Here is a 27392-nt window from a genome sequence, read left to right as displayed (position 1 = left end):
ATTCCGAGATTGCCCGAGTAGAAATAAGTACCAGCTCTATAGTTTATTTGCCCATAATGCACACATAATATCCTACTACTTCTATTCGCGGAGCAAATACTGAGGGACTGTTCTCTGCTGGAGGCCTCGCGAGTCTTTGGATTTGGTTCCAGGAGCCTCTGTTTGCTGCCCGAGTGGTGTACGACCTCCTCTTCTTCTTCATCGTCATCATCATCGTGCTGAACTTGATTTTCGGTGTCATCATCGACACCTTCGCCGATCTCAGGAGCGAAAAGCAGAAGAAGGAGGAAATCCTCAAGACCACCTGCTTCATCTGCGGTGAGTGTCAGGGTGTGGGCGACGCTGTCCTCGCGTGGCAAGCCCCCCCTCCCCTCCCCATCCCCCCCACGTGGAAACAACGCACGGAGCAGATACGAACCCGCTATTCCTCGGGAAAGTGGAGCTGGAATCATTTCTTTTTTTTTTTGCCAGCCCTGGGGCTTGAACTCAGGCCTGGGCGCCGTCCCTGAGCTTCTTTTTTGCCCAAGGCTGGCTGGCGCTCTGCCACTTGAGCCACCACGCCACTTCTCTACTTTTTCTACCACCTTCCCAGCCCTGGAATGATTCTTATTTGTCGTGCTTTGGGGAGCCCTTTTTCAAAATGGAGGCGAGGGGTAATTCAGATTTTTCTAACAGCGCTAGAATGCTCAGTTTCCAGAGCAAGGTTAATTCTCTCCTTTAAGAAAGATAAATCAAACCAACGGTTCTGGCGGCTCACGCCTGTAATCCCGGCTACTTGGGAAGCTGGGATCTGAGGATTGCAGTTCAAAGCCAGGCCCAGGCAGGAAAGCCCCGGAGACTCTTATATCTCTAATTATTCCCGGATAGCTGGAAGTGGAGCGGAGGCTTAAGTGATAGAGCCCTAGCCTTGAGCAAAAGAAGCTCCGGACAGCGCCCAGGTCCCAAGTCCAAGCCTCAGGACTAGAAACAAACATTGACAGGGACTAGCCGTGTCACCTGGTCTGTCGCCTTGTGTGTCTACTGGGGTCAGAAGCTCACACGAGAACACCTGCCCCTCACTCCAGTAACTTTGATCTACATTCATCTCTTGTGTCGCCTTTGCCAAAGGACATGAACTTGAGCGTCAGAAATACTATTGTAACTTTTGGGGTGTTCTATCTAGCTATCTATCTAATCTCTCCTATCTACTGACAGTACTTAGGCTTGAACTCAGAACCCCCCCCGGCCCTGGTTGTCCTTTAGATTTGTCACTCAAAGATGGCGCCCTAACACATGGGCCACAGTCCACTCTCGGCTTGTTGAGCAATGACACGAAAGAGTCTACAGAGTTTTTCTGCCTTAGTCTGGCTTTGAACTGAGATCCCCAGATCTCGGCCTCCCGAGAAGCTGCGATTACACACAGCGAGCTACCGGCGCCCCGTTTCTCATAGCATTCTGGCGGAAGCGTTGGTTCAGTCGTGATCACCTTTTGCTCCGCAGTTAAGTAGCTGGTGCCGAGATGACAGCTCCCATCTGTTGTGTTTCCTGTTGTCTTTCAGGCCTGGAGAGGGACAAGTTTGATAATAAGACCGTGTCCTTCGAGGAGCACATTAAATCAGAGCATAACATGTGGCATTACCTGTACTTCGTGGTGTTGGTGAAAGTGAAGGACCCCACCGAATACACCGGCCCCGAGAGCTACGTGGCCCAGATGATTGTGGTGAGTGAGCAGAGATTTCCGTCTGGAAACCACACTGCATTTTGTAGGACGACTGCATCTTCTGACCCGGCTCCCAGATGACAAAAGTTCTAGCAACGGTGTTTGTTGTTGTTACTATAAATAGGCTTCTCAATCATGGCTGAAAATCACTGGATTTCCACTCCGTGGCATTCTTTTATTTTTTGGCCAGTCCTGGCGCTTGGACTCAGGGCCTGAGCACCGTCCCTGGCTTCTTTTTGCTCAAGGCTAGCACTCTGCCACTTGAACCACAGCGCCACTTCTGGCCGTTTTCTGTCTATGTGGTGCTGGGGAATCGAACCCAGGGCCTCATGTATACGAGGCAGGCACTCTTGCCACTAGGCCATATTCCCAGCCCCTCCATGGCATTCTTGGTTATTCGGTTCTCAAGCGAGCAGTCTGCCGAATGGATTCTGTTGGCAATGCCAGGCTCTTTCCACTGGTGACCACCCCGTCTGATCCCGGCCTTCGGTCAGTGCCGATCTTGAAGCTCTCAGTCCCTAGAACTTGTGCACGCACGCTTTAAAGTCGCACCAGGCACTGGTGGCTCGGGCTGAGATCTGAGGATCACAGTTCAAAGCCAGCCTGGGCAGACAAATCTGAAGGACCCTCATCGCTAATTAACCATCCAAAACCCCAAAGTGGATGTTGTGGCTCAAGTAGTAGAATGCTAACCTTGAATTAAGAAAAAAAAAAAAAGCCAAGCAAGTGACAGGCCTGGAGTTCAAGCCCTAACACGGGCACTGAAAAAAAAAAATTAAGTAGTTTGTGGGAAGAATAAATATAATGCTTAATACTAATTGGAGAGCACTGGTTTCCTGACATTGCACGCTCTGTGTTGATTTACCAGCGTAGGTAAGATATTTCCATGTCTAGTTGCTCATTATTTAAGATAAGCAATAGAAAATGCAGTTCTCTATGACTTAGGGTTTCTTCTGTTTTATAAAAAAATTAAACTCTAGGAATATCGTCAGGTAGGATTTAGAAGTGTTTGGTAATCCCCCGCCGAGTTCTCCTCTTTCTTAGGGGCTGTACCTTGTCATTTCTTACTACATCTATTTGGTTCTCTGGTAGCCAGCCATTTCTTTGTCAGAGTCAAGACTCTTATCTCCAGTAAACTCCTGAGAAAAAGTCAGAAGTGGTGTTGTGGTTTATCTAGGGAAGTATGTGCAGAAAGCACAGTATAAACCTCACCCCGTGACAGTATCTGGTATACAACTGGTAGATGACCTTCTCGGAGGTACAGCTAAACAGTAAACAGCTTACAATCTGCATAAACCTTAGTTTTCCCCCAGGCTCCACGCAGCCCCGGGTGGAATGGACCACACCCAGGATAGAAATCTGAATTCCCCTTAATCCTGAAGGGGTGCACTTCTAGGAAACTCAGGGTTCTGAGAGAGAGAAGCCTTTCCAAACGCCCAATCATTTTGGGGTCTCATATCTTGGATTTGGGGGCTGTCTCTGGAAGGAAGGGAGGAAGGAAGGAAGGAAGGAAGGCAGGCAGGCAGGCAGAAGGAGAGGCGGGGGAGAGGGAAAGAAAGAGAGGCAGAGATAGGGATTTTCGAAGTTGGGCTGGCTGCTCTCGATTGTTTACAGTCTCGGGGCGGTGGGCCTTCTACGGGAATGTCGGGAGGAATTAAGGTACAAGAGTGGGAAGTCTTTTTAGTCCATGGTGTTTTACATTCCAGAGAGAAGCTGGGCTGCGTGGGTCAAGCCTTTAATCCTATCACTGTCTGGTTAAAAGCACTGTTTATCTCCCATTTAAGCCCCAACTCAGGTGTTACTTGGTGTGGGCGGGGCTGGGGGTATAAAGAAGCCCAGGGACAAAAGTAGAGTCCTGAAGCTCATAGTCAGTGCCTGGTCCCCACCTGATCCGCCTCCCATCCACCACGATGGCCGAGGACACCCCACCCTCGCTCCAGCGTCTCGCCACGCAGACTCTGCTGAGCCACCCGGCCCTGGCCAGCTCTGCCCTGGACGATCTGCCGGGGCGGCTGTTTCCTTTGCTCTTCGTGGAGGCCTACACTGGGGGCCACAGAGAGGTGCTGAAGGCCATGGTGCAGGCCTGGCCCTTCCCCTGCCTCCCCCTGGGGGCCCTGGCACAGTCACCAGACCCGGAAACCTTCAAGGCCGTCCTGGATGCCCTCGATCTGCTTCTTGCCCGGGTGGCACGCCCCGGTCGATGTAAACTGCAAGTGCTCGATCTGCGGAAGGAGCAACCGGAGCTTTGGACCCAGGGCTACACCTCCGTAGCCCAGATCTCCTATCCAGACATCCTGCACGACCCAGGGATGACTAACGAGCAGTCCCTGATCATCACGGCGGACCTGACCATCCACGACGGCGCCGAGGGCGATCTCCAAGCCCTCCTGCTCCACTGGGCCTCGGAGAGGAAAGAGCAAGTGCAGCTGTGCTCAAGGAAACTGCAGATCGTGTCCGACTCCATCCCTGCGGTGCACAAGGCTCTGCATACGGTGAGGCCGGACTCCATCCACGAACTGCTGGTGAGTAAATTCTCGTGCGAGTTGACCATAAATCTTTTTGGGGTTAACCTGGGCTTCATGACGAACCTTCGCATCCTGAATTTCTGCAAGATGGCCGACGACTTCTACATCCCCAGCCCCAAGAACATCAGGCACTGCTGCTATTTTGGGGCCCGTCTGGGGCGGCTGAAACACCTGCAGGAGCTCCACGTCCACGATGTCCTCCTCTTTGACGGGCAGCTGCCCACCATCCTCACGAGGCTGAAGCCCCTGAAGGCCTTGTCGCTGAGCTCGTGTCCGCTGCAGGAAGCCGACCTGAGGTTTCTGTCCCAGTGTCCCTGTACCACGCGGCTCCAGCACCTGCGGCTGAGGAGTTTGTTTATGGACCTTCTCAGTGCCAACCCGCTGCGAGCCCTGCTGGAACATGTAGCCGGCACCCTGGAGACCCTGGCGCTAGAGGATTCCTTGATCTCTGACGCCCAGCTCTCCGCCATCTTGCCTGGGCTGAGCCGTTGCTCCCGGCTCCGCTTCTTCAGTTTCTATGGCAACCCCATCTCCACGGCCGCCCTGCGGAACCTCCTGAGCCTCACGGCCAGGCTGGGCCATCTGAAAAGGGGGATCTACCCCGCGCCCCTGGAGAGCTACCGCCCCGGAGAGCGGTGGCCGGAGAGCATCGACCCCGAGAGATTTGTCCAGGTGTGTGCCAGGTTGGAGCAGGGACTGAGAGAGATGGGGACGGCCCAGAAGATCCAGATCTGCACCCACATCTCTCCCCAGGAGAACGAGTGCCAGTTCTACAGCCTGAGGCCCGACGGCTCCTGGGAGGTCACCGAGGAGGGTCCTCCTGGCCTTCCGGCTCTGTCTGCGTAGTCAGAGGAATCCCCTCTCATCGGAAATGAGAGCCGGGACCGAAGCTCATCCCCCACGAGACGCAGACTCCAGCCTTCAGCGTGGGGTGGAGAGACGGGGGGTGTTGGGTCCTGATCGTTCCAGCTCAAATCGTAGGCAGCTCTGGAACCCCAGGAATTTCTTAGCGCTCTTCAGGTACCCGTGTCCCGTGGACACACCGTCAGGAATCTGCTGTTCATTCAGCGTGGAAAGAACTGGAACATGGCTGTGGTCTTGTTAATGGTTGTAAGCAGAACTCTAAGCTGTAGGGCAATCCCTTACTAGCTACAATTTACTGTATCAATCGATCGATCAATCAGAAACAAAAACAACGGAAAAGTGTGAGTGGAAAAATACCATTTTTTGGCAGTAAAGAATTGAGAGCTGTGGTTTGGAAACGACTGTAGAGCAGCCCTTGATCATCGCCTTGGGCCTGGCCCTCCAAGATGGCGCCCTCCCTGCTCCGGCGGGCCTGGGAGCAGAAAGGACGAGTCCGGCTGTGCTCGAGGAAGCTGCAGCTTCTGTCCGACTCCATCTCTGCTGGAGCAAGCGGCCGGCGTCCTGGGAACCCTGGCCCTGCAGGACTGAGACATCATCGGTCCCCGGCTCCCCTGCCATCCTGCCTGCCCAGAGCCAGTGCTCCCAGCACAGCGGCTTCCGCTCCCATGGAGACCGCATCTCCAGGGCCGCCCCGCAGAACCTGCTGGGCCACAGGGCCAGGCTGGGTCATTGAAGCCGAGGGTGCTCCCCTGCCCGCCCTGGATCCTGGGCCCTGTGACATTTGCCACGTTTGGGGCTTTGGGTTATGGGCCAAGTCACAAAGCCCAGATCTGCACTGATTTCCGTCATTGCCACATAAAGTGCCAGTTCTATAGCCTCTGCCTCTGGTCGTTGCACTAGCGGGTCTCCCTGGCCCCTCTTCTTTGCCTGGACGGTCGGACACTGAAAGGTTGTAGGGGAGGAGCGAGCACGTGGACACAGGTCGTGGTGATGGAGAGTTTATTGGGGTGCGCTCCCGGGCGCCCCTCTGGTGGGGATCAGAGAGGTGGCACCTGGGCCTGGCTCAGGCAGGGTTTATATGGCAGGGGCAAAAGGCGGTTTGGTGAGTGCTGGCAGTGAGGGCGTGGTTTGTTGTGCAAGTCTGGGTGGTTCCAGTTGCTCTCAGGCTCGTGCTTCTGGGCTGATGCAGGTGGTATTTCCCGATGGGAAGGTGGTTGATTCCCGGCCCCTGTGAGCCCTCCAGCGGCCTGGCAGGCAACACCCGAGCCATGGGGCAGTCCCTGACGATCTATAATTTTACTAAATCAATCAATCAATAAAAGTCACTTTAAAATTTAAAAAGTGGAGAGAATCAGTAGAAGGGTGTGATTTCTCAATGCCAAGGTGTAAAGCGTTCTCAGAGGAGAGCCACATGGTTTAGACAGAAGCCAACGTTGGGTCTGGGAGAAGGCCGCAGTAACAGTTCCTGGGTGGTGTATGTGTCCTGGATGAAATCTGGAAAATCTGAGGCAGGGGCTGAGCAATAAGAGAAAACAGGATTCAGAGGGCACACAAACACCAGGGTGGAAAGTTAAAGAAATGGATGGCATGGTCTCTCTCTCTCTCTCTCTCTCTCTCTCTCTCTCTCTCTCTCTCCCCCCCCCCCCAGGGGGTCCTGTCCATCATGTTTAGAGTAAGATGCCTAGGATTTGTTCAACACACCAAAGCCTTTGACGATGACCCCCACTCCCCAGTCAAAACTGTTTCTCAGTTCTAGTCATTACTGGAAGATGGTGTTTGTGTGTGCACACACACATGCACGCCAGTCCTGGGCCTTGAACTCAGGGCCTAAGTACTGTGCCTGAGTGTCTTTTGCTCCAGGCTAGCACTCATCAATAGAGCAACAGCTCGGCTTGAGCTGTGGAGGGAGTGAGGATGGAATTGGAGACTTTTGTGCCTGGTCTGGCTTTTAAATCACAGTTGTGTGATCTCAGCCCCCTGAGTAGCTAGGATTACAGGTGTTAGCTGCCTCTGTTTTGGGGTGTGTTTGTGTGTGCACGTGTGTGCACGCGTGCATGTTTTCTGGCTTGAACACAGGGCCTGGGCGCTGTCCTTGAGCTTCTTGGTGCTCAAGGTTGGCTTTGCTACCCCTCTGAGCCACAGCTGCCTCTTCCGGTTTCCTGGTGGCTTCACTGGAGATCAGAGTCTCCCGGACTTCCTTGCCTGGGCTGGCTTTGAACCACGATCCTCAGATCTCAGGCCTCCTCAATAGCTAGGATTATAGGTGTGAGTCACAGGCACCTGGCTTTATTATTATTATTTAACCTTAGAAAATGACTGGAGAAAATAATAGCTAAATTTTATCCTCGGGTCTCCCAGAAAAGATCATTGGATCATTGGATCATGTGGATTTGAGGTGGGTCACCCCGTATCTTCTCCCCGGCGCTGGAGAGGGCGGTGCTCCAGGCCCAGGCCCCAGAGCCCCATTGGGAAGAGCAGGTGGACCCCGGTCGCCATGCACCCCACAAGGGACGGGGCCGGGGCCCGGGCCCGGCCCTGGAGCGCCCTGCGCCCGTGCCGGCCACTGCCCCCCCCCCGCCCCCCACCAAGGGGCACCCCGGGGCGACCTGGAGCGCCATCCTCCGGCGGAGGGGCCGGGGGCCAGGCCTGGTGCCCCTGACGCCCCTGCCCGCGCCTCTGCTTCAGGAGAAGAACCTGGACTGGTTTCCCCGGATGCGCGCCATGTCCCTGGTGAGCACCGAGGGCGACGGGGAGCAGAACGAGATCCGGAGCCTGCAGGAGAAGCTGGAGGCCACCATGGCGCTGGCCAGGCAGCTGTCCGGGCAGCTGGCGGAGCTCAAGGAGCAGGTGAGGGGGGCGGGGCCTGGGCGGAGAGCGTGAGGGGCGGGGCCGGGGCAGAGAGCGTGAGGGGCGGAGCCTGGGCCAAGCATGAGGGGCGGGGCCTGGGCGGAGAGCGTGAGGGGCGGAGCCTGGGCCAAGCGTGAGGGGCGGGGCCTGGGCCAAGCGTGAGGGGTGGGCCTAGGTGGAGAGCGTGAGGGGCGGAGCCTGGGCCAAGCATGAGGGGCGGGGCCTGGGCGGAGAGCGTGAGGGGCGGAGCCTGGGCCAAGCATGAGGGGCGGGGCCTGGGCCAAGCGTGAGGGGTGGGCCTAGGTGGAGAGCGTGAGGGGCGGGGCCTGGGCCAAGCATGAGGGGCGGGGCCTGGGCGGAGAGCGTGAGGGGCGGAGCCTGGGCCAAGCGTGAGGGGTGGGCCTAGGTGGAGAGCATGAGGGGCGGGGCCTGGGCGGAGAGCGTGAGGGGCAGGGCCGGGGCGGAGAGCGAGGGGCGGGGCCTGGGCCAAGCATGAGGGGCAGGGCCTGGGCCAAGCGTGAGGGGCGGGGCCTGGGCAGAGAGCGTGAGGGGCAGGGCCTGGGCCAAGCGTGAGGGGCGGGGCCAGGGCAGAGAGCGCGAGGGGCGGGGCCTGGACGGAGAGCAAGGGGCGGGGCCGTGGCAGAGAGCGTGAGGGGCAGGGCCGGGGTAGAGAGCGTGAGGGGCGGGGCTTGGGCCAAGCGTGAGGGGCGGGGCCGGGGCGGAGAGCGTGAGGGGCGGGGCTTGGGCCAAGCGTGAGGGGCAAAGAGCGTGGGGGGCGGGGCCTGTGCCAAGCGTGAGGGGCGGGCCTAGGCGGAGAGCAAGGGGCGGGGCCGGGGCAGAGAGCGTGAGGGGCGGGGCCTTGGCGGAGAGCGAGGGACCTGGGCCGAGCGTGAGGGAAGGGGCTGCGAGGATGGGCGTGGCCTGGGTGGAAGGGAGGGGCCTGGGCGGCAGGGCGGGGCTTCGGGCAGGGATCGAGGGGGCGGGGCCTCTGCCCCCGGGAGTTAGGGTCCCTGGAGAGCTGGGGAGCCCCGGGTCATCCCTGAGGACTCTCAGTCCCAGCGGCGAGCCCCCTCGGTAGCAGTGAGCGATGCCCGGAGTCCCCGCCACGCCACGCCTCTGAGGACCGGGGATCAAAGCCAGCCAGCACGGTCCTCCAGCACGGTCCTCCAGTTCATCCCAGAGATGGCAGAGCGGGAGCGGGAGAGAGCGGGGCTTCAGCACCCCAGCCCGCGGACAGCGCCCGCTCTGAGCCCCCGTGCCCTTTGCCCCCCCCCCCCTTCCTCCCCAGATGACCGAACAGAGGAAGAACAAGCAGCGGCTGGGCTTCCTGGGCTCCAGCACCCCCCACGTGAACCACCACGCGCCCCCTCACTGAGGCAGGGCCCCCCCCCCCCCCCCCGGCCTGGCCTCCCGCCGGTGCCCCTTCTCCTCCCTGAAGACGTGAGCCGAGCCCCGGGAGCCCCGGGAGCCGGGGGTGAGCAAAGCGGCTTGGAGGAGCAGCTTCGCCGGCCGCGTTCTGCCATGGCCCGTAACTGGATGGCTTGGGAAGGAGACCCGCAGAGAACCGTGTTCGGGTCCAGGCAGGTGCTGGCGGCTCGCTCCCGCCATCCCAGCCACGCAGGAGGCCGCGATCCGAGCATGGAGACGCCCAAATCCACCAGAACCACCACCTCCTGCCGGCCAGCGCAAACCTGGAGTAGCGGTGTGGGCTCAGGTGGTAGAGAACCAACCTGAAGGGTGAAATGCTGAGTAAGGGACGACAATCAGGCCCTGAGTTCAAGCCCCAGGACTGGCACAAAGGGGGGGGGGTGGAAAGGAAATGTTTCCAGCCCATGGCTTTTACTGGCCTTTATGTATAAGCTGAAAACGCAGCTCGGAGACCTGAGCACGTGGGTGCACAGGTCCTCAAGCTGCTCACATAACTGGAACGCCACTGCTTTCACCCGGAATTGTCAGCGCTCAGCACAAAGGGTGATCTTCTTTTAACTTGTTAAGAATGGCTTTTGAGGCAGGCACAGCAGCTGGGAAGGTGGCTTAGCGGTAGAGTGCCCGCCTAGCATGCATGAAGCCCTGGGTTCGATTCCTCAGCACCCCATAAACAGTAAAAGCTGGAAGTGGCGCTGAGGCTCTGAGGCTCAAGGGGGTAGAGCGCTAGCCTTGAGCAAAAAGAAGCTCAGGGACAGTGCTTGGGCCTGGAGTTCAAGCCCCGGGACTGGCAAAATAAGGCAGGTACAGGTGCATATTGTAAAAGGCTTGGAGGGAAAAGGCTGCTAATAATCACCAGGTAAGAATTCTTTAAGAAGTTGTGTATCTATTAGGGTACACTGAAGCTGGGCATGATGGCACGCACCTGGAATCCCACCTTCTCAGGGGACTGAGATCTGAAGATCACAGTTCAAATCCAGCATGAGCCAGAAAGTCCATGAGATTCTTAGCATCAGTGAACCAGTAGAAGAATGCTAGAAATGGAGCTGTGGCTCAAGCAGGGAGGGCCTATCTTGAGCAAAAAAGCCCAGAGACAGCCCCCAGGCCTTGAGTCCAGTCCCCAATACTGGCACAAAAATTGAGGTGAATTCTTGTGAATTCTTGTGAATGCCTCCAGGTGACATGAAATATTGAGAAAGTTATGAAGGTGGGATTTCCTTGTCTTTTATAAATGTGGAATAAACACAGTTTGACTCATGATTGAGGTGCTTAAGAAACCTTTTATCTTCCTGTGACTCTGGGGGAGGGGATTCATTTAATGATATTCAATGCAATACCCATCAAAATCCCAACAATATTCTCCAATGACATAAGCAACCCAAACACCAAGGACCTTTCCTGCTCAAGTTGTTTTGTTATGCCAAGTCACGAGAAGACCACCAAGAAGGCCACCGAGACTCAGACGTTCTGAAATGCAAAAGCAAGGCTTTATTCAAGTGGGCTGTGGCTTGGGCCTTGTCCTACCCACCGACACAGCGGAGGTTAGGAGGAAGCCCTGAGCTGCGATTGCACAGGGCTTATAAAGGCAAAAAAACAAAGTTACAGCCATCAGGTGTTCAAGCAAGACAAAAAACAAGTTACAGCAATCAGGTGTTGAAGCAAGCAAGATTAGGACACAGGTACAAATCTGATTGGCTCAGGGCTTGAGGCATTCCGGGGGCGGTTAGAGTTAAGCATTCCCAGGCGGTTAGAGTTCTTGACTGGCTGGACCCTAATAAACTTGTCCAGGGTTTGCTCACAGGGCCTGTTTTTCTCAGGTTCGCGTGGTAAAGTGGGGCCTGACTTCAAAATGGCTTTAGTCTGGCTCTTCATTTTCCCCCTTTTCTCTTTGGTACCTTGGGAGCCAATCATGGCTCCCTTCTGTCCATTTCAATGGCTTGCATGTCTAGGGGATGGTATAGAGGTAAGGCATGGGCCAATAGGGCCTAAAGTAGTAACCAAAAACAACTCTGGTCCCTTGGTTTTAAAGGGGGGCTGATGGGCGAGGATCATCCATCTTCTGTAACTTCTTCAGGCTGACTGAGGGACATTGACCTTACCTAGCCAGAAACCTATAACCTTAGTCTACTTTACCAAGGGGCTGCAGGATTACTTCAAACTGGAAATTAACTTTCAGCTATACAGACTCACCATTAGCTGTATAGTGTTTAAGATCCAAATGTCAGCAACAAAATAATACATAAACTTCTCAGCTGTGCTCTAAGGGTCAGGTGGCTATACCCGTATTCCTGAGCAAGCCCAAAACTACCAATGCCTTCTTGCTTGCATGGGACTTTACAGGACTCCTGCTCATTCAGGTTTGGGTTCGAGTGACCTGGCACATCCCAGTTGCTTGCGGCCAGATCACATAAGTCTACTACTAAGTCTGGCCACTAGGTTCCTAAGGGGGCTTCCTTAGTTGCTAAAATAAGGGGATCACCCCACTTTGGAGTGAGCTGCCAAAATAGCATCAATATTAGCCAGGGTAGCAAGGAAAGAAGGCAAAAAGAAAATTATAACAATATTCAGTCTAACTTTCTTTTCTTGAGGCGAAGGCGAAGCGGCTGAGTTGGGTGCTTGGAGACCTCCCATGTTCCACCATGGTAGTCGTCGTCCAGGGCAAAGGGGTCAGCTAGCCTGGCGTGGGAGCAATGGACCCAAGTGGCGATGCCATCTACCTTGAGGACGGTGGGAGTAGTCAGTAGCACCACGTGGGGTCCCTTCCACTGTGGTTCTAAGGATTTGGGGTTATGCCTCCAGATGAACACCCAGTCCCCTGGTCCTAATAAATGGGGGGTAGGGACAGAAGCGGAATCATATAATGCCTTAAGTTGGGGCTACATATTTTTGTGCACAAGCTGCAAATAATCGAGTTTACACAAAAATTCAGTATCATCCAAATCAGCAAGCAATTCAGTCTGAAGGCTAGGGATAATGGGTGGGGGGATACCCATACATTATTTCAAAAGGAGTAAAGCCAAGCTGAAAGGGAGAATTTCTTACTCTAAGCAGAGCAAAAGGAAGGAGTGACACCCAGTCTGCGCCAGTCTCTAAGGCCAATTTAGTTAAGGTCTCTTTTAGAGTCCGATTCATTTTCTCTACCTGTTCTGAACTCTGGGGTCTATAAGCACAATGCAATTTCCAATCCGTCTCCAGTGCAGCGGCTATTCCCTGACTTACTTTTGAGACGAAGGCCGGTCTGTTGTCCAACCCAGTGGTGGATGGGAAGCCATACCTGGGTAGGATTTCTTCCAGGATCTTCTTAGCCACTACATTTGCGGTCTCATGCTTTGTTGGATAGGCTTCCACCCATCCTGAAAAGGTGTCTACAAAAACTAGCAAATATTTGTATCCAAATTTTCCAGGTTTAATTTCTGTGAAATCTACTTCCCAATACACGCCTGGCCTATCCCCACGGAGGCGAGCTCCTTTAGTAACTTGTTGATTGGGGGCGTTGGTGAGCTGACAGGCCTTACAATTTTTAACAATATCTTCAATAAGTTGATCTCCTTGTCTGATTTTCACTTTGGAGTGTAGGAGCAAGTCCTGAATTCTTCGGGTTCCCATGTGAGAAGCTCGGTGGATTCTCTTAAGGATCCCCTTACCCAGCCCTTGTGGCAAGATAAGTTTCCCTTCACCAGTTTTCCACCAGTCATTGTTTCCTTTTGTGTCTGGGGTATTGTGGGCCATGGGAATTTTCTTTATCCACTCCAAGTCTTCTTGGGAATACTGGGGCACAGGAGGCAAAGCTCATGGCCCTGGGTCTACTAGAGTCAATACTTCTGCTCTGGGCTGGAGGGCTGCTTCCTTAGCTGCCTGGTCGGCCAGATTATTCCCTCTAGTCACCGAATCAACTCCCTTTTGATGGCCCGGACAGTGCATAATGGCAATCTTTGCTGGTTCCCATAGGGCCCGGATGAAGCTTACAATCTCCTGCTCATTTCTAATGACTTTTCCTTCGGCTGTCAGTAGCCCCCTCTCTTGGTAGATTGCTCCATGGACATGTACGGTAGCAAAAGCGTACCGGCTGTCCATATAGATGTTTAGTCTCTTTCCTTTTCCCATGTGTAAGGCTTTTGTTAGTGCTACTAGTTCTGCTCTTTGTGCAGAAGTCCCCTGAGGGAGTGCCTCCACCCACACTATCTCAGTATCCGAGGTAACCGCCGCACCCGCATACCTTTTTCCATCCGGAGTGAAGCTGCTGCCATTGGTGAACCAGGTGTACTTGGCATGTGATAGCAGCGAATCCAGCAAGTCTGGCCTGAGGCTATGTGCTTGGGCCAGGATCTGCTCACAATCATGCAGGGGCGCTTCCAGATCCAGATCTGGCAGCAGAGTTGCTGGGTTTAATGCTGTTGGTACACAGAAGCTGATACGTGCGCGGTTAAGTAACAAGGTCTGGTAATGGACCATGTGGGCATTTCTCATCCACCGGTTGGGTGATTGTTTTAGCACCCCCTCTAGAGTGTGTGGAGTGGCCACAGTCAGGTTCTGTCCCAGAGTCAACTCATCTGCATCTTTTACTAAGAGGGCTACTGAAGCTATTATTCTTAAGCACAGAGGCCACCCAGTGGCGACAGGATCTAATTTCTTTGACAAGTAGGTGACTGGCCGTTTCCAAGGTCCAATTGGTTGGGTGAGCACCCCTTTTGCTATTCCTTTATTTTCAGCCACAAATCAGGTAGGCCTAAGGCAGGGGCTTCCAGAAGGCTTTTCTTGATTGCCTCAAAGGCTTTTTGCATCTGCTCAGTCCAATGAAATTCTGGGAGGTTTTTGGTGGCTTCATATAGAGGCTTGGCCATCTCAGCGAACCCAGTTATCCACAGCCGGCAAAAACCCACTGTTCCCAGGAACTCTCTGACTTGTCTGCCTGACTTAGGCACAGGGATTTTCAGCACAGTCTCTTTACGTGCATCTGACAGCCAACACTTGCCCTCTTTTAATATGAAGCCCAGATAGGTGGCTTCAGGTTTACAGATTTGTGCCTTTTTAGTGGAGGCCCTATAGCCCAAGTTGCCAAGAGTCTTTAAGAGCCTAGCTGTTCCCTTTAGACAGCTATTTTGGTCTGGAGCGGCTATTAACAAATCATCTACATATTGCAATAGGCTTATTCCAGTATTTTTGTAGCAGTATTCACTCAGGTCTTCATGTAACGCCTCATCAAAGATGGTAGGCGAATTCTTGAATCCTTGAGGCAGCCTGGTCCAGGTCAATTGACTGCTTATCCCAATCTCAGGATCGTGCCAAGTAAATGCAAAGTAGCTTTGGCTCTGTGGGGCTAAGGGCAAGCTAAAGAAAGCATCCTTTGATCCAAAACAGTATACCACACATGGCTCGGTGACAGGGAGCTCAGCAGGGTATATGGGTTTGGGACTGTTGGATGAATGTCCATTACTCTCTTGTTAACTTCTCTCAAGTCTTGCACTGGTCTGTAATCATTAGAATTAGGCTTTTTTACAGGCAACATTGGAGTATTCCAGGCTGACTGGATGGGCTTCAGGACTCCTAAATCTAACAATTTTCTGGTGTGAGGAGTGATCCCCTTCTTTGCTTCTAGTGACATAGGGTACTGGCGAACTCTTACTGGGTCGGCCCCGGCTTTGAGTTCCACAAAGATTGGAGGACGATGTTTTGCCAGTCCCATTCCCCCAGTTTCTGCCCATGCTTGGGGAAATGCCCGTAGCCACTCATTTTCCAGAGACTCAGGTTTGGGATGCTGGTATAGCCTATACTCCTCTTCTAATTTTCTAGTTATTAGTATACAAACAGGCTTTTCTCTTGAGTTCATCACAGAAGTCCCACTGCCTGTGAACTGTATCTGAGCTTTCATTTTTGTTAAGAGGTCATGTCCAAGGAATGGATAAGGGCAGTCAGGGATGACTAAAAATGAGTGGGTTACCTGGCCCACTCCCAAGTCCACTGTTCTTCCGGTAGTCCATTTATAGGGTTTAGTGCCCGTCGCACCTTGGACCCAGGTTGTTTTAGTGGACATTGGCCCTCTTGGGGTTAGTAATACTGAATTTTCTGCTCCCGTATCTACCATGAACATGACTGGATTCCCCTCCACTTTCAGTGTTATCCTGGGCTCAGGGAGGGGGTCTGAGCCTCGACCCCCTCAGTCACTGTCCTCAACCAACTCTAAGGTTGGCAAAACTCTTGATCATACTTTCTGTTTTTCCTCCTTTTTCTTGGCTAGCTCTGGGCAGTTTTTGATCCAATGCCCCTCCTCCTTGCAATAGGCACACTGATTCTTCCCCACTCTTGATTGGGGTTTGGGCTCCTGCTCCTTACTTGGAGAGGAGGACTGTCTAAAATTTCCTGCCTGCACATAGGTCAGGATTTCCCTGAGGTCCTTGTGTTGTGCCTGTTGTTGCTCCAGAATTCTAGCCAAACTCCTTTCCTTAACTCTGTTCCTCTTTTCTTGCTTGATTCCACATTCTTTGTCCTTCCTTTCCTGTCTTTGTTCTCCTGTTTCTCTCTTATTAGAAACCTTTTCCGCCACTGCTACTAGATCCCTAACAGATTTTTCACCAAGCCTGTCTAGAGCCTGCAACTTTCACTTTATGTCTGGTGTGGCTTGATTTATGTAGGCAAATATAATCATCTGAGCAGATTCCTGGGTCTCAAGATCATATGGGGTGTATTGACTAAAGGCTTCCATGAGCCGCTCAAGGTATGCTGCCGGACTTTCACTTTCTCCCTGTCTAATATCATAAACTTTGGCCATATTGGTAGGTCGGTGAGCTGCTGCCTTGAGACCTGCCAACAGAGCCTGGCGATAGACAAGGAGTCGCTCCCTACCTTCAGCCATATTGTAGTCCCATGCTGGTCGGGTCTCAGGAAAATAGGTGTCAATCAAGGCAGGATTTGTGATGGGCGCTCCAGTGTGGCTGGGGATAAGTCTCCGGACCGCTTCTTGGATATGATCTCTCTCCTCAGTGGTGAAAAGGACCTGTAAAAGCTGTCTACAATCATCTCAAGTGGGCTGGTGAGTGAAAAGTATAGTTTCAAGCAAGCGAATTAAATCCCAGGGTTTCTCAGAAAAGGGGGCATTTTGGGCACACCAATTGTAAAGATCACTAGTAGCAAATGGCTAGTATTGGAATTGTTGTAGACCATCTGCATCCACAGGGCCTATAGGGCGTAGGGGAAGGGCAACAGAATTATGAAGAGATGTAATTCTTTGGCGCCGGCGAGTTGATTGAGCGGGGCCCTCCGGGGCGGAGGGCACAGCTGAAACATCTTCCTCAGAGTCCTCCTCTTGTATAGTTAACTGGGGTGGGGAGTATGGAGGGGGAAACATTTCCTCCTCTGTGCTTCCTCCCTGGAGGACAGGTGGGTACAATTTCTTCTCTTCCTTCTTGGTTTCTCTCTTGTCACCTGTGTCTTTTGAATACATATTGGGGTAGGGGAAGGAGTGGAGGAGGGAGTTGGTAAGAAAGGCCGTACCCGAGCTGGAGTGTCCCTGTCAACGAGTTCCCTCCAGCTGTCTGTGTAAGGAACTTGGTCTGGATGGTCCAAACGAGGGGTGTAGACTAGGCATTGTAAAGTCCTGATCTTACCTATGTCAAAGCTCCCCTCGGGTGGCCAATTAGCTCCCTCAAAGGTGAGCCATTCTGACTTGCACAGGGTGATCCTCTTTTCCTTCTTAAAGGCCACACCTTGGTTCTGAGCTATCTCCTTAACCTCCCTCCAGTGAGCTAGAATCAAGTCTAGGGGGCTAGATGGAGGTCCCCAAGATAGAATATTACCCATAGCTCTGATCAGATGTTCAGTCCAAAAGGCTACAAAAAACAAAACAATACAAAAGGAGGAAAACACACAGGCCTGAGAACAAGAAAAGCTACGAGTTGGAGATTTTCCAAATTGGCCCACAACCTCCTGCAAGGGTGCAGAAGGAGGGAACCCAAGTTGAAGGCGGGGTTCCAGGGGTCCCCCTTCAATGGTGGAGAGTCTGGGGCATCCCCCAGTCTCCCCAGGATTGCCGAGTAAGTGTGTATGCTTTGACAACCCCTTCAAGAAATACGAGTCGGAACAGCCGTCCTCAAAAAGGAAACAATACAGACAAACAGACAAATTACAGGACAAGACAAATGAACAGCGCTGTTTCTTACCTTCAGAGTCTGGGGTCTCGGGGGTCTCTGGGGCTATCCTGGACCAGCCCCCAACTGTTATGCCAAGTCGCGAGAAGACCACCAAGAAGGCCACCGAGACTCAGACATTCCGAAAGGCAAAAGCAAGGCTTTATTCAAGTGGGCCGTGGCTCGGGCCTCGTCCTACCCACTGACACAGCGGAGGTTAGGAGGAAGCCCTGAGCTGCGATTGCACAGGGCTTATAAAGGCAAAAAACAAAGTTACAGCCATCAGGTGTTCAAACAAGCAAGATTAGGACACGGGTACAAATCTGATTGGCTCAGGGCTCGAGGCATTCCGGGGGTGGTTAGAGTTAAGCATTCCCAGACGGTTAGAGTTCTTGACTGGCTGGACCCTAAGAAACTTGTCCTGGGTTTGCTCACAGGGCCTGCTTATCTCAGGTTCGCATGGTAAAGTGGGGCCTGACTTCAAAATGGCTTTAGTCTGGCTCTCCAGTTTGCACTGTGATCCTCAGACTTTCTGCGTAGCTAAGAGCCCAGCCACAATATTACTCTCATTCTTTGGTGCCAAGAAATGCTGTCTTTCCATTCATGCTCTTCATTTTTCATGGATTGATGGATGGACATAGTAAGTTACACACAGCAAGGGATTGCATCACAACGTAGGGATTGGCACACGCCCGTTTAGAAAAGGCAAGTCATGTTCCAGTTCCTTCCAGGCTGAATTCACTTCCAATTCCCTGATGGAGTGTGCACAGGACACAGGTACCCCCAAAGCGCTCAGACACTCCTGGGGCTCCAGAGCTACGATCGACTGGAAGCTGAGGAGCACACACTGGCTCTTCCATCCATGCGGAACCTTGGAGGGAGGCCCCTCGAGATGCCTCTCGGTCTTGCTTTCACTTCTGAGGGCGTCAGGATAGAGTCCTCCTCTTAAATGGCCCAGCCTGGCCATGAGGGTCGGGAGGTTCTGCAGGGCAGCCATGGAGATGCAGTTTCCATAGGGACTGAAGAAGCAGAGCTGGGAGCACTGGCAGAATGGCGGGCAGCTTTTCAAGAAAGACGAGACCTTCCTGTAGATGCAGCCGGAAGTGGTGCTGTGGTTCCTCCCTACCTGGCTGCCAGCCCCCACCCTTTCCCTCCTTCCTTCCTTTCTTCATTCTTTTCCTTCCTTCCTTCCTTCCTTCCTTCCTTCCTTCCTTCCTTCCTTCCTCCCTCCCTCCCTCCCTCCCTCCCTCCCTCCCTCCCTCCCTCCCTCCCTCCCTTCCTTCCTTCCTTCCTTCCTTCCTTCCTTCCTTCCTTCCTTCCTTCCCTCCCTCCCTCCTTCCCTCCCTCCCTCCCTCCTTCCCTCCCTTCCTTCCTTCCTTTCTTCCTTCCGTCCTTCCTTCTGAAATACCCAAGTCGCAAGAAGACCACCAAGGAGACCACCGAGAGCCAGACGTTCCGAAATTCAAAAGCAAGGCTTTATTCAGGCGGGCTGTGGCTCAGGCCTTGTCCTACACTCCGACAAAGCAGAGGTTAGGAGGAAGGCCCTGAGCTGAAATTTCACAGGGTTTATAAAGGCAAAAATCACAAAGTTACAGTAATCAGGTGTTCGAACAAAAGGGTGTGGCAAATCTGATTGTTTCAGGGCTAGAGACATTCCAGGGTGGTTAGAGTTAGCAGGGGGCTTCCTGGAGAGTTACAGCAATCAGGTGTTCAGACAAGAGGATAAGGTAAATCTGATTGTCTCAGGGCTAGAGACATTCCTGGGTGGTCTGGGGGCTTCCTAGTCAGTTTGGTCCTGATAAGCTGTTCTGCTAGCTGGGACAATTGTATCCCATGGCCTGCTTACCTCAGGCTAGCGTAGTCATCTCCTAGAATCTATGGGAATCTAAGTCAGCTATAGTACAAAGTGGAGCCTGATTTCAAAATGGCTTTGTCAAGTACTTTATGGTTAGCAATTTTAGCACAAATGGTTTAGATTCAGCACAACCAAGTCAGTTACTGGAATTGAGGGTGGGGGGGCTCTGGGTTACTCCTAGGTTGAACAAACAACCAAATGGTTGCTGTCTTGAGTTGGGGTCTTTTTTGGCTCTATATTTCCTTCCTTCCTTCCTTCCTTGCTTCCTGGCTTCATTCCTTTCTTTGGTAGCTGGGTAGACATGTAGTAAATATATCTATACGAGGGCTGGGGATATGGCCTAGTGGCAAGAGTGCTTGCCTCCTATACATGAGGCCCTGGGTTAAATTCCCCAGCACCACATATACAGAAAACGGCCAGAAGTGGCGCTGTGGCTCAAGTGGCAGAGTGCTAGCCTTGAGCAAAAAGAAGCCAGGGACAGTGCTCAGGCCCTGAGTCCAAGCCCCAGGACTGGCCAAAAAGAAAAAGAAAAAAAAAAAAGAATAACAATATATCTATACGATATAAGAGGAGCAAATGAAGTATTGCCAGCATTCTTGTGCCATTTTCCTCAAATCTCAACCATGACTGGGTGAACCATGTAGGCAACTCATCCCCAAATGTGTGGGAGATGAACAAATTAGTTCTCTTGCTCTCAAAGGAGGTCTAGCCAATGAGAGAGCAGCTTCTGAGGGGATGTGTGAGGTATCCCTCTAGTACAACTAGAAAGGGGTGTCACTCTCTGGTTAGTTCAAATCCTGCTTTGGAACAAAAGTGAAAGGATTAAGGGCGTGTTCCCCACCTACTCTTTGAAATTATAAATTACACTGATGCAAAACAATTCCCTCCCTTATCCTGTCACCCCTCCAAGCAGCCCCATGAGGCTTTGCTGCCCTGGGGCTGGGAAGGACCCCAGAAGATCCCCAGCCCAGCGCTAAAACATCAGCAAAGACTTGGGGACATTCCGTCTCTGTGTCTTTTTCCTTTATTCTTGGTCATTCCTTCTGTCCCTTTCTTTTTCTTTTTCTTTTTTTTTTTTTTTTGCCAGTCCTGGGCCTTGGACTCAGGGCCTGAGCACTGTCCCTGGCTTCTTCCCGCTCAAGGCTAGCACTCTGCCGCTTGAGCCACAGCACCGCTTCTGGCGGTTTTCTGTATATGTGGTGCTGGGGAATCGAACCTAGGGCCTCGTGTATCCGAGGCAGGCACTCTTGCCACTAGGCCATATCCCCAGCCCTCCTTCTGTCCCTTTCATTTCTTTTCCTTTCTTCCATTTTTTTTTCTCAATTCATTTTGTTTCTTCTTTTCTTTTCCCTCATGTCTCCTTTCTTCCTTCCCTTTATCTAGATTATGGCCTAGGTCGTTTGGAACCTGGTCATGGGTTGATGTGTTTGTGTGTTCGTTTGTGCCAGTTCTAGCACACCTGGGCTTTGCCTGAGCTTTTGTGCTCAATGCCAGCCAGGACTCTAGGACGTGAACAACAACTCCACTACTGGCTCTTTTGGAGGTTGAATGGAGACTCAAGGCGTTCCCTGCTCAGGCAGGCTTTGAACTGGGATCCTCAGGTCTCAGACTCTCAGTGTAGCTCGGATTTTAGCCATGAAAACTACTCTCATTCTTTGGTGCCAAGAAATGCTATCTCTTGGCTCATGCTTTAGAAACTTTTTGGTTTGGGTTGAGTGACACACTAAGTTACAGGTAAGAAGGCATTTTTCCCCATGTAGAAGTTTGCTTACAAGCATTGGTAAAAACCAGTCCAGGTTCCAGTTCTTTACAAGCTAAATTCACTCCAAATTCTGGATGGGGTGTGCACAGGACACATGTACCCCCTAAAGCACTGAAACTCCTGGGGCTCTACAGCCATGCTTGAACAGGAAGGCACAGCACAAGGTGAACTGTCATTTGTACCCCAACCAAACATGGGAGTTCAGGTCCCCTGGAGAGGGCACTTCTGTCTGGGGTTTCATTTCTGATCCTGAGAAGCTATTACAGGAGAGAGGGTCCCATCTACACAGGCAGATCAGAAAAGGCGGGAGGACCCCCTCTCTGAATACCCAGGAAACACTGGGCTTCAGACTATAGAATTGGCACTTGTTAACCACGTGACAGAAGTGGTACAGATCTGGACTTTCTGAGTTGTCCCCATGTCTCTCAATGTCTTTTTTCATTGTTTTCCTTTCTTTCTTCCCGACTTGTCTGCGAGCCTCCAAGCTTGCCTTCTTTCCTTCCTTACTTCACTCCTTTCCCTGCTTCTTTCTTTCCTCCCATTCTTCCTTCTTTCTTGTCAGCCTTCCTTCTTTTCTTCGTTCCCTCCTTGTAATCTTCTTCCTTCATTCCTTGCCTCCTCCTATCCTCTTTGTCTCTTTGTCCCGGTCTCATACTCTCTCTTTCTCTGCCTTTCTTTTTCTTCCTTCTTAACTCCATTCCCTCTCTTCCTCCCTCTGACCTTCCTTCCTTCCTTCCTTTCTTCCTTCCTTCCTTCCTTCCTTCCTTCCTCCCTTCCCTTCATTGCTTCCTTTCTACTTTTCTTTCTTTTGGTGTATCTCAGTAGACATGAAATAAATATGTCTATAAGATATACCAAGAGCAAATGAAGAATTTTCCTCATTGTCATGCCACTTCGATCAAATTTTGATTTCTAAGAGAAGTAAACGATGTCTCAGAAAACTAAATACTACAACCAAACAGCCAAACATCATAGCCAAAGCCAAACATTAATAGATCAAAATTGAAGAAAAGCTGGGGTGGGGAGTGGGGGAAATTTCAAAATCAAATGCCAGTGATATTCGCATGCAAGTAACAGAACCCTTTCTGCTCATCAGCCATAGTGCCCAGAGTGATGGAGGGACTTCCTCCAGAACTGAACTCAGAAGAAAGGCTGCGGGAAGTCAGGCAGGCTCTTATCTCCCACTAGAGACACGAGTCTCATGGACTTTTTTGCCTGGGCTGCCTTTGAATCCCTGTCCTCACATCTCATTTTCTGGGGTATAGGCAATGTTCATTTGATTACTTGAATACACCATATAGTTATTTCCTATACTGGGACTGCACAGATTAAGGAATTATTCTGTACCTTCTGATAGCCTTCAATAAAGTTGTGATTATTTTTTTGTATTGAGGCATAAATCATATAAATATACACAAATAAAATGTGGCTTTGTTGACATTTCTGTGATTTTGGGATGCAGATATCATCCAGTCGAACACAGCCAGGTTCCAATGACTCACCCTTGAAGACCTTGCACACTAACATCTCTGAACAAATGGACACTGAAAATCTGAACACTGAAAACACAACGCAACTCCCAACTCTCTCACGCTATGGTACCCTGATATGATACTTTCTACTCGTCCTTGCTTTTCCATTTCTTTTTATTTTTGTTTGATGCACACAGTAATTACACTTAGTAATCTATTAGTCCACAACTTAGGGGTTTCGTTACAGCCATTCAGGAAAACAAGGTCACGTTCCTGTTCTTTCCCAGCAAATTCACTCCAGATTCTTGAAGGGATGTGCACAGGACACATGCACCCCCAAAAGAGCTCAGGATCTCCTGGGGTTTCAGAGCATCCATGGAAAGCAATAGCTGAATTTGAAGTAAAGGTGTCCTGAAGGATGCACTTCTGTCCTGGCTTTCATTTCTGATGCTGAGAAGGGATTCCAGGAGAGAGATGGCTGACTACACAGGCAGATCTGAAAGGCCAATGAGGCTCTCCTCGGTGGCCAGCCAAGATCCATCAGGCTCCAGGCGATAGGATTGGTACTTACTCCATTCATGAAAATACTCGGTACCAATGTGGACCTTGTGGGTTGGCGTCATTTCTCTCAATGCCAGTGCCAACTTAGCCAGAACTTCTTCGAATCTCTCAGGGTCAATATCCTCTGGGTCACCATCATCTGGGTCTTCGTAGCTCTCCAGAGGGGCAGGATAGAGCCCCCTTTTCAAATGGCCCATCCTGGCCGTGAGGCTCAGGAGATCCTGGAGGGCGGCCAAGGAGATAGGGTTGCCATAGAAACTGATGAAGCGGAGCTGGGAGCACTGGCTCAGGACAGGCAGGATGGCAGAGAGCTGGGCATCAGTCAGGTCACAGAGGTCCAGGGCCAGGGTCTCCAGGGTGCAGGCCAGGAACCCCAGCAGGTCCCTCAGGGACTCAGGTCTGAAGCCCCCCAGGGATGAATGCCTGAGAAGCAGGTGCTGGAGCTGTCCAGTGTGAGGACTCTGGGACAGAGACTCCAAGTCCGCCTCCCCCAGGGAACACATATGCAGCGAGAAGGTCTTCAGTGGCCCCAGGCTCCTAAGGATGGACAGCAGGTTTTCAGGATGGAACATGATGGTTTCCATATGAAGCTGATTGACATGGGGAAGATGCCAATAGCGGGCCTTGAACTTCCAGGCACAGTATGGACTCTGCCTTTCAACAGTATACATATGGTCAAACGTGTTGGAAATCTTCAGGCGGCGAAGGTTTCTCATCCAGCTCAGATAAGGAGCACATACTTGCATGGTATGTGGACTCCAGAATTCACTGACCACCAACTCCTGGACAAAGTCTAGCCTCAGTATCTCCAGAACCTTTTGGATTTCAGGGAAGGAGTCAGACAGAAGCTTCAACTGCCTTGAGCACAGCTGGACTCGTGCTTTCCTCTTGTGGGCCCAATTGAGCAGGTAAGATTGGAGTGAGTAACGGGCACCATGTTTAATGGTCAGATCCATTACTATCTTCAATGGCTGCTCTTCTGTCATCTCTGAACAGCAACTCACTGTTGGCGTCTCAGTCAGGATGTCTGGATAGGAGATTTGGGCCACGGCCGTGTACCCCCGTGTCCAGACGTTCGGATGCTCTTTCTGCAGACCAAGCACTTGCAGTTTCCAGCGACTGGGCCGCTCCTTCTTGGCAAGTAGCAGATTGAGCCCATCCAGGACAGCCTTGAAGGTTCGTGGGTGTGGTGACTGTGCCAGGTCCCCCAGGGGGAGGCAGGGGAAGGGCCAAGCCTGCACCATGGCCTTCAGCACCTCTCTGTGGCCTCCAGTATAGGCTTCCATGAAGATGGACGGGAACAGCAGCACTGGTAGCTCCTCCAAGGCGGAGATGGCCAGGGCCGGTTGACTCAGCAGACTCTGCATGGCGAGATGCTGGAGCGAGGGTGGCGTCCTCTTGCTCATCTTGCTGGATTAGATGTGGGTCAGGTGTGCAGGGCTCTCTGGATCCCAGCAGGGCCAGGCTCTGACTGCAGACTCAGGGACTCTGCTGCTGTTCCTGATCACTTGGCCCTTTTATGCCCCCTATACCCCACCCTCACTATCTCATGTCAACCCATCAGAGAGCAGCTTCTGATGGGATTTCTGAGCCATACCATCACACCTTGGTTGGGTGTGGCACTGGAGATAAATTCACATACTCTTTTATCCAAAAAATGACAGGATGAAAGGCTGGACCCACACTTGGGAGGTCCTCTTTGAAACGTAAAACCAAGTAGACATAAAGACTTGACTGTCTGCTATCTTAAATCCTTCAGAACTCCCACAGTTCTTCCACTGCCCTCAGTGCAAAAGACACAAGAACAGCTTCTAGCCCAACTTTATGCCACCCACAAACAGTCTAGAAAATTCGATATCTTTACCTTCTTTTCTGCTTCCCTCTATCTCTACTTCCCTTCCTTCAAACACCCATCCTCCTTTCCTTCCTGCCTGCCTTCCTCCATTTTTACTTCCTTCTTTTTTTACTTTGTCCTGAATGGTGACTTGAACTCGGGGCCTGGCTTTTGTACCTGATGTGCTGTTTGTCAAGTCTAGTGCTCTACCACTTGAGCCACAATACTAATGGGGAAATGGTATGAGGGGAAATTCAACATCAAATAACTAATGACCTCCCATGAAATCCAAAGGAAGCCTTTCTACTTCTGCAACAAACCGCGGGATGAGAATTCTCAGTAGTTGAAGCTGTAGTGGTTGAGTTTTGATCAAATGTGCCTTGAAAATGCAGACCACAGTTCATTTGTTCTCCCCTTAAGGAGTCTTCCCTTTGTGCCCGCCCAGGCACAGCAAAAATAAAATGATAAATCCAAAACAAAAAGCAAGAAAGAAATATTCATACTGGATTCCAATGTCTCCTGCATGTAATTCTACTCAGGAGGCTGAGATCTGAGGACCCCATTGAGAAGCCAGCCAGGGAGGAATGTATGTCAAAGTATTATCCCCAAGAAACTCCTCACTAAAAATTCTGGTGGTCCTAGAGTCCTAGCTACTGAAGAAGTCTGAGAACGGTGTGTCACAATTCAAACCCAAACTGGGCCAAAAGTCTGTGAGATATTGTAGGATTTGATCATTAGTGTAAGTGGTAATGCACTAGCTTTGACAAAAAGTGGCTCAGGAACAGCTCCCAGGCCCTGAGTTCAAGACCCAGTTCAGCACAAAATTAAAAGAAAGGAAGGAAGGAAGGAAAGAAGGGAGGACGCTAGTCAGGAATTTTTGGAGGGAGACAGGGACCCAGAGATATAGGGAAAGAAGGTGACAGGAAGCAAGCAAGGAAGGAAAGAACAAAAAATGGAAGGAAAGAAGCCATGAAGGAAGGAAGGGACAAGGGCAGGAAGCAAGGAAGGGAGAGAGGGAGGGAGGGAAAAGAAGACAGAATGTCCACATGTCTTGGTGGAAGGTATAAATTGGGCTGGCTGCTCTCCTTTGGGACCTCTGTAGGCTCAGGGTACTGGGCCATCTGTGGGAATGCCTTGAGGAATGAGGCTATAAGCTTGGGACATCTTCCGTGTTCAGTATATTATGCATTTGAAGGACAAAACAGCGCCATGGTGCTGTCCCTGAGCTTTGATACTCCGTGCTAGCCCTCTATCAACTGAACAACAGCACCATTTCTGTATTTTTTGGTTGGGTCATTGGAGATGAGTCTCAGGGACATTCAGAGCCAGGCTGGCTTTGAACTGGGTTCCTCAGATTTTGCCTCCTGAGGGTCTGGGTTTAATAGTGTGAGCCTTGAGGGCTGGCTCACTGAGTTTTTGCTATTGCATTATTTTGATCATTGTTTTATGAGTATGCATTAGTTGTGCACAGTGGTGGGGTGCATTCTTTGTGAAACAAACACACAGTCTCCTGATTTGTAGTCATGTTTTCTGCAGTTCCCTATCAGGAGAAGCCATCGTTATTGCTATCAATCCTACATATCTGATCTAGTAAGATCTGAGATTCCACCCTGATTCAGGTTTTTATTTCCCAAGTACCTTGGATGAGCAACATCTTTGTTCTATGTTTGAGTGATCATCAAATATAGTTTGTGAGCATTGACTGGTTTATCATCCTCTTATTCCCTTTTCATTTGTACCAGTGTTTAAAGTCTCAAACACTTGCTTAGCCTCTTCTGCTCAAGGGTAGCGCTCTATAACCTGGGCCACACCACTAATTCTGGTGAGGTTGGGGTCTCCTTGGTCCTCTTGGTGGATGAGATGTGGGTCATGTGTACAGGGCTCTCTGAACCCCAGCAGGACCAGGCACTGCCTTCAGACTCTATGGCTCTGCGGCTGTTACCTGATCCCTGGGCATCTTTATACCCCCCAGCCCTGCCCTCATTATCCCATCTCAACCAAAGAGCAGTTTATGATGGGATTTCTGAGCCACACACAGCACACCGTGGATGAGTGATGTATTTTCAGTTAATGCAAACAGTGGTTGGAACTAAAATGTGATGGGATTAACGGCATGACTCACACAGCCCAACTTCTCAAGTGTTCTACCACTCGAGCCAAAACAGGAGTTCTGAAGTGTTCTTGAGTTTATTGGATATAAGTGTGTGGATACTGGCAGAGAAATGAAGGTTTCTGAGAGATTCAAATATCATAAAAAACAGAAACAAAAACTAAAAGAAAAACAAGGGCAGCCAGCTGAATATAGAGCATCCATCAAATTATCTGTATTATTTTTACCCCTGTCCCTGTGTTCCTCCTTCCCTCCTTCCCTCCCTCCCTCTCTCCCTTTCTTCTGTACTTTGGTGTAAAGTATAACTTGCACTCAGGA

The 27392-nt window shown here is 51.5% G+C and overlaps 2 protein-coding genes across 2 annotated transcripts in view; one reads left to right on the top strand and one right to left on the bottom strand.

Annotated features, from left to right (window-relative positions):
* Window positions 1-9369, top strand: part of Itpr2 (inositol 1,4,5-trisphosphate receptor type 2) — a 128707-nt gene extending 119338 nt beyond the window's left edge. Inside the window, 4 exon segments of the mRNA XM_048335153.1 lie at window positions 153-318; window positions 1539-1699; window positions 7774-7935; window positions 9224-9369. Coding sequence (XP_048191110.1) covers window positions 153-318; window positions 1539-1699; window positions 7774-7935; window positions 9224-9310 — 576 coding nt within the window. The 3' untranslated portion in view covers window positions 9311-9369.
* A 13682-nt stretch (window positions 9370-23051) lies between these two features.
* Window positions 23052-24536, bottom strand: LOC125342819 (PRAME family member 20-like). The gene has a single exon (XM_048335125.1). The coding sequence runs from the start codon at window positions 24534-24536 to the stop codon at window positions 23052-23054; it is 1485 nt and encodes a 494-aa protein (XP_048191082.1).
* Window positions 24537-27392: the final 2856 nt, after the last annotated feature.

This window comes from Perognathus longimembris, chromosome 27 (genome assembly GCF_023159225.1).
Source record: "Perognathus longimembris pacificus isolate PPM17 chromosome 27, ASM2315922v1, whole genome shotgun sequence".
In the NCBI taxonomy this organism is placed as follows: Eukaryota; Metazoa; Chordata; class Mammalia; order Rodentia; family Heteromyidae; genus Perognathus; species Perognathus longimembris.
The sequence above is the reverse complement of the archived record's forward strand: the minus strand, read 5'-3'. Positions and strand labels throughout refer to the sequence as shown.

Excerpts from the sequence above, each read along its gene's own strand:
- LOC125342819 (XM_048335125.1), bottom strand. The coding sequence starts at position 24,536 with ATGAGCAAGAGGACGCCACCCTCGCTCCAGCATCTCGCCATGCAGAGT.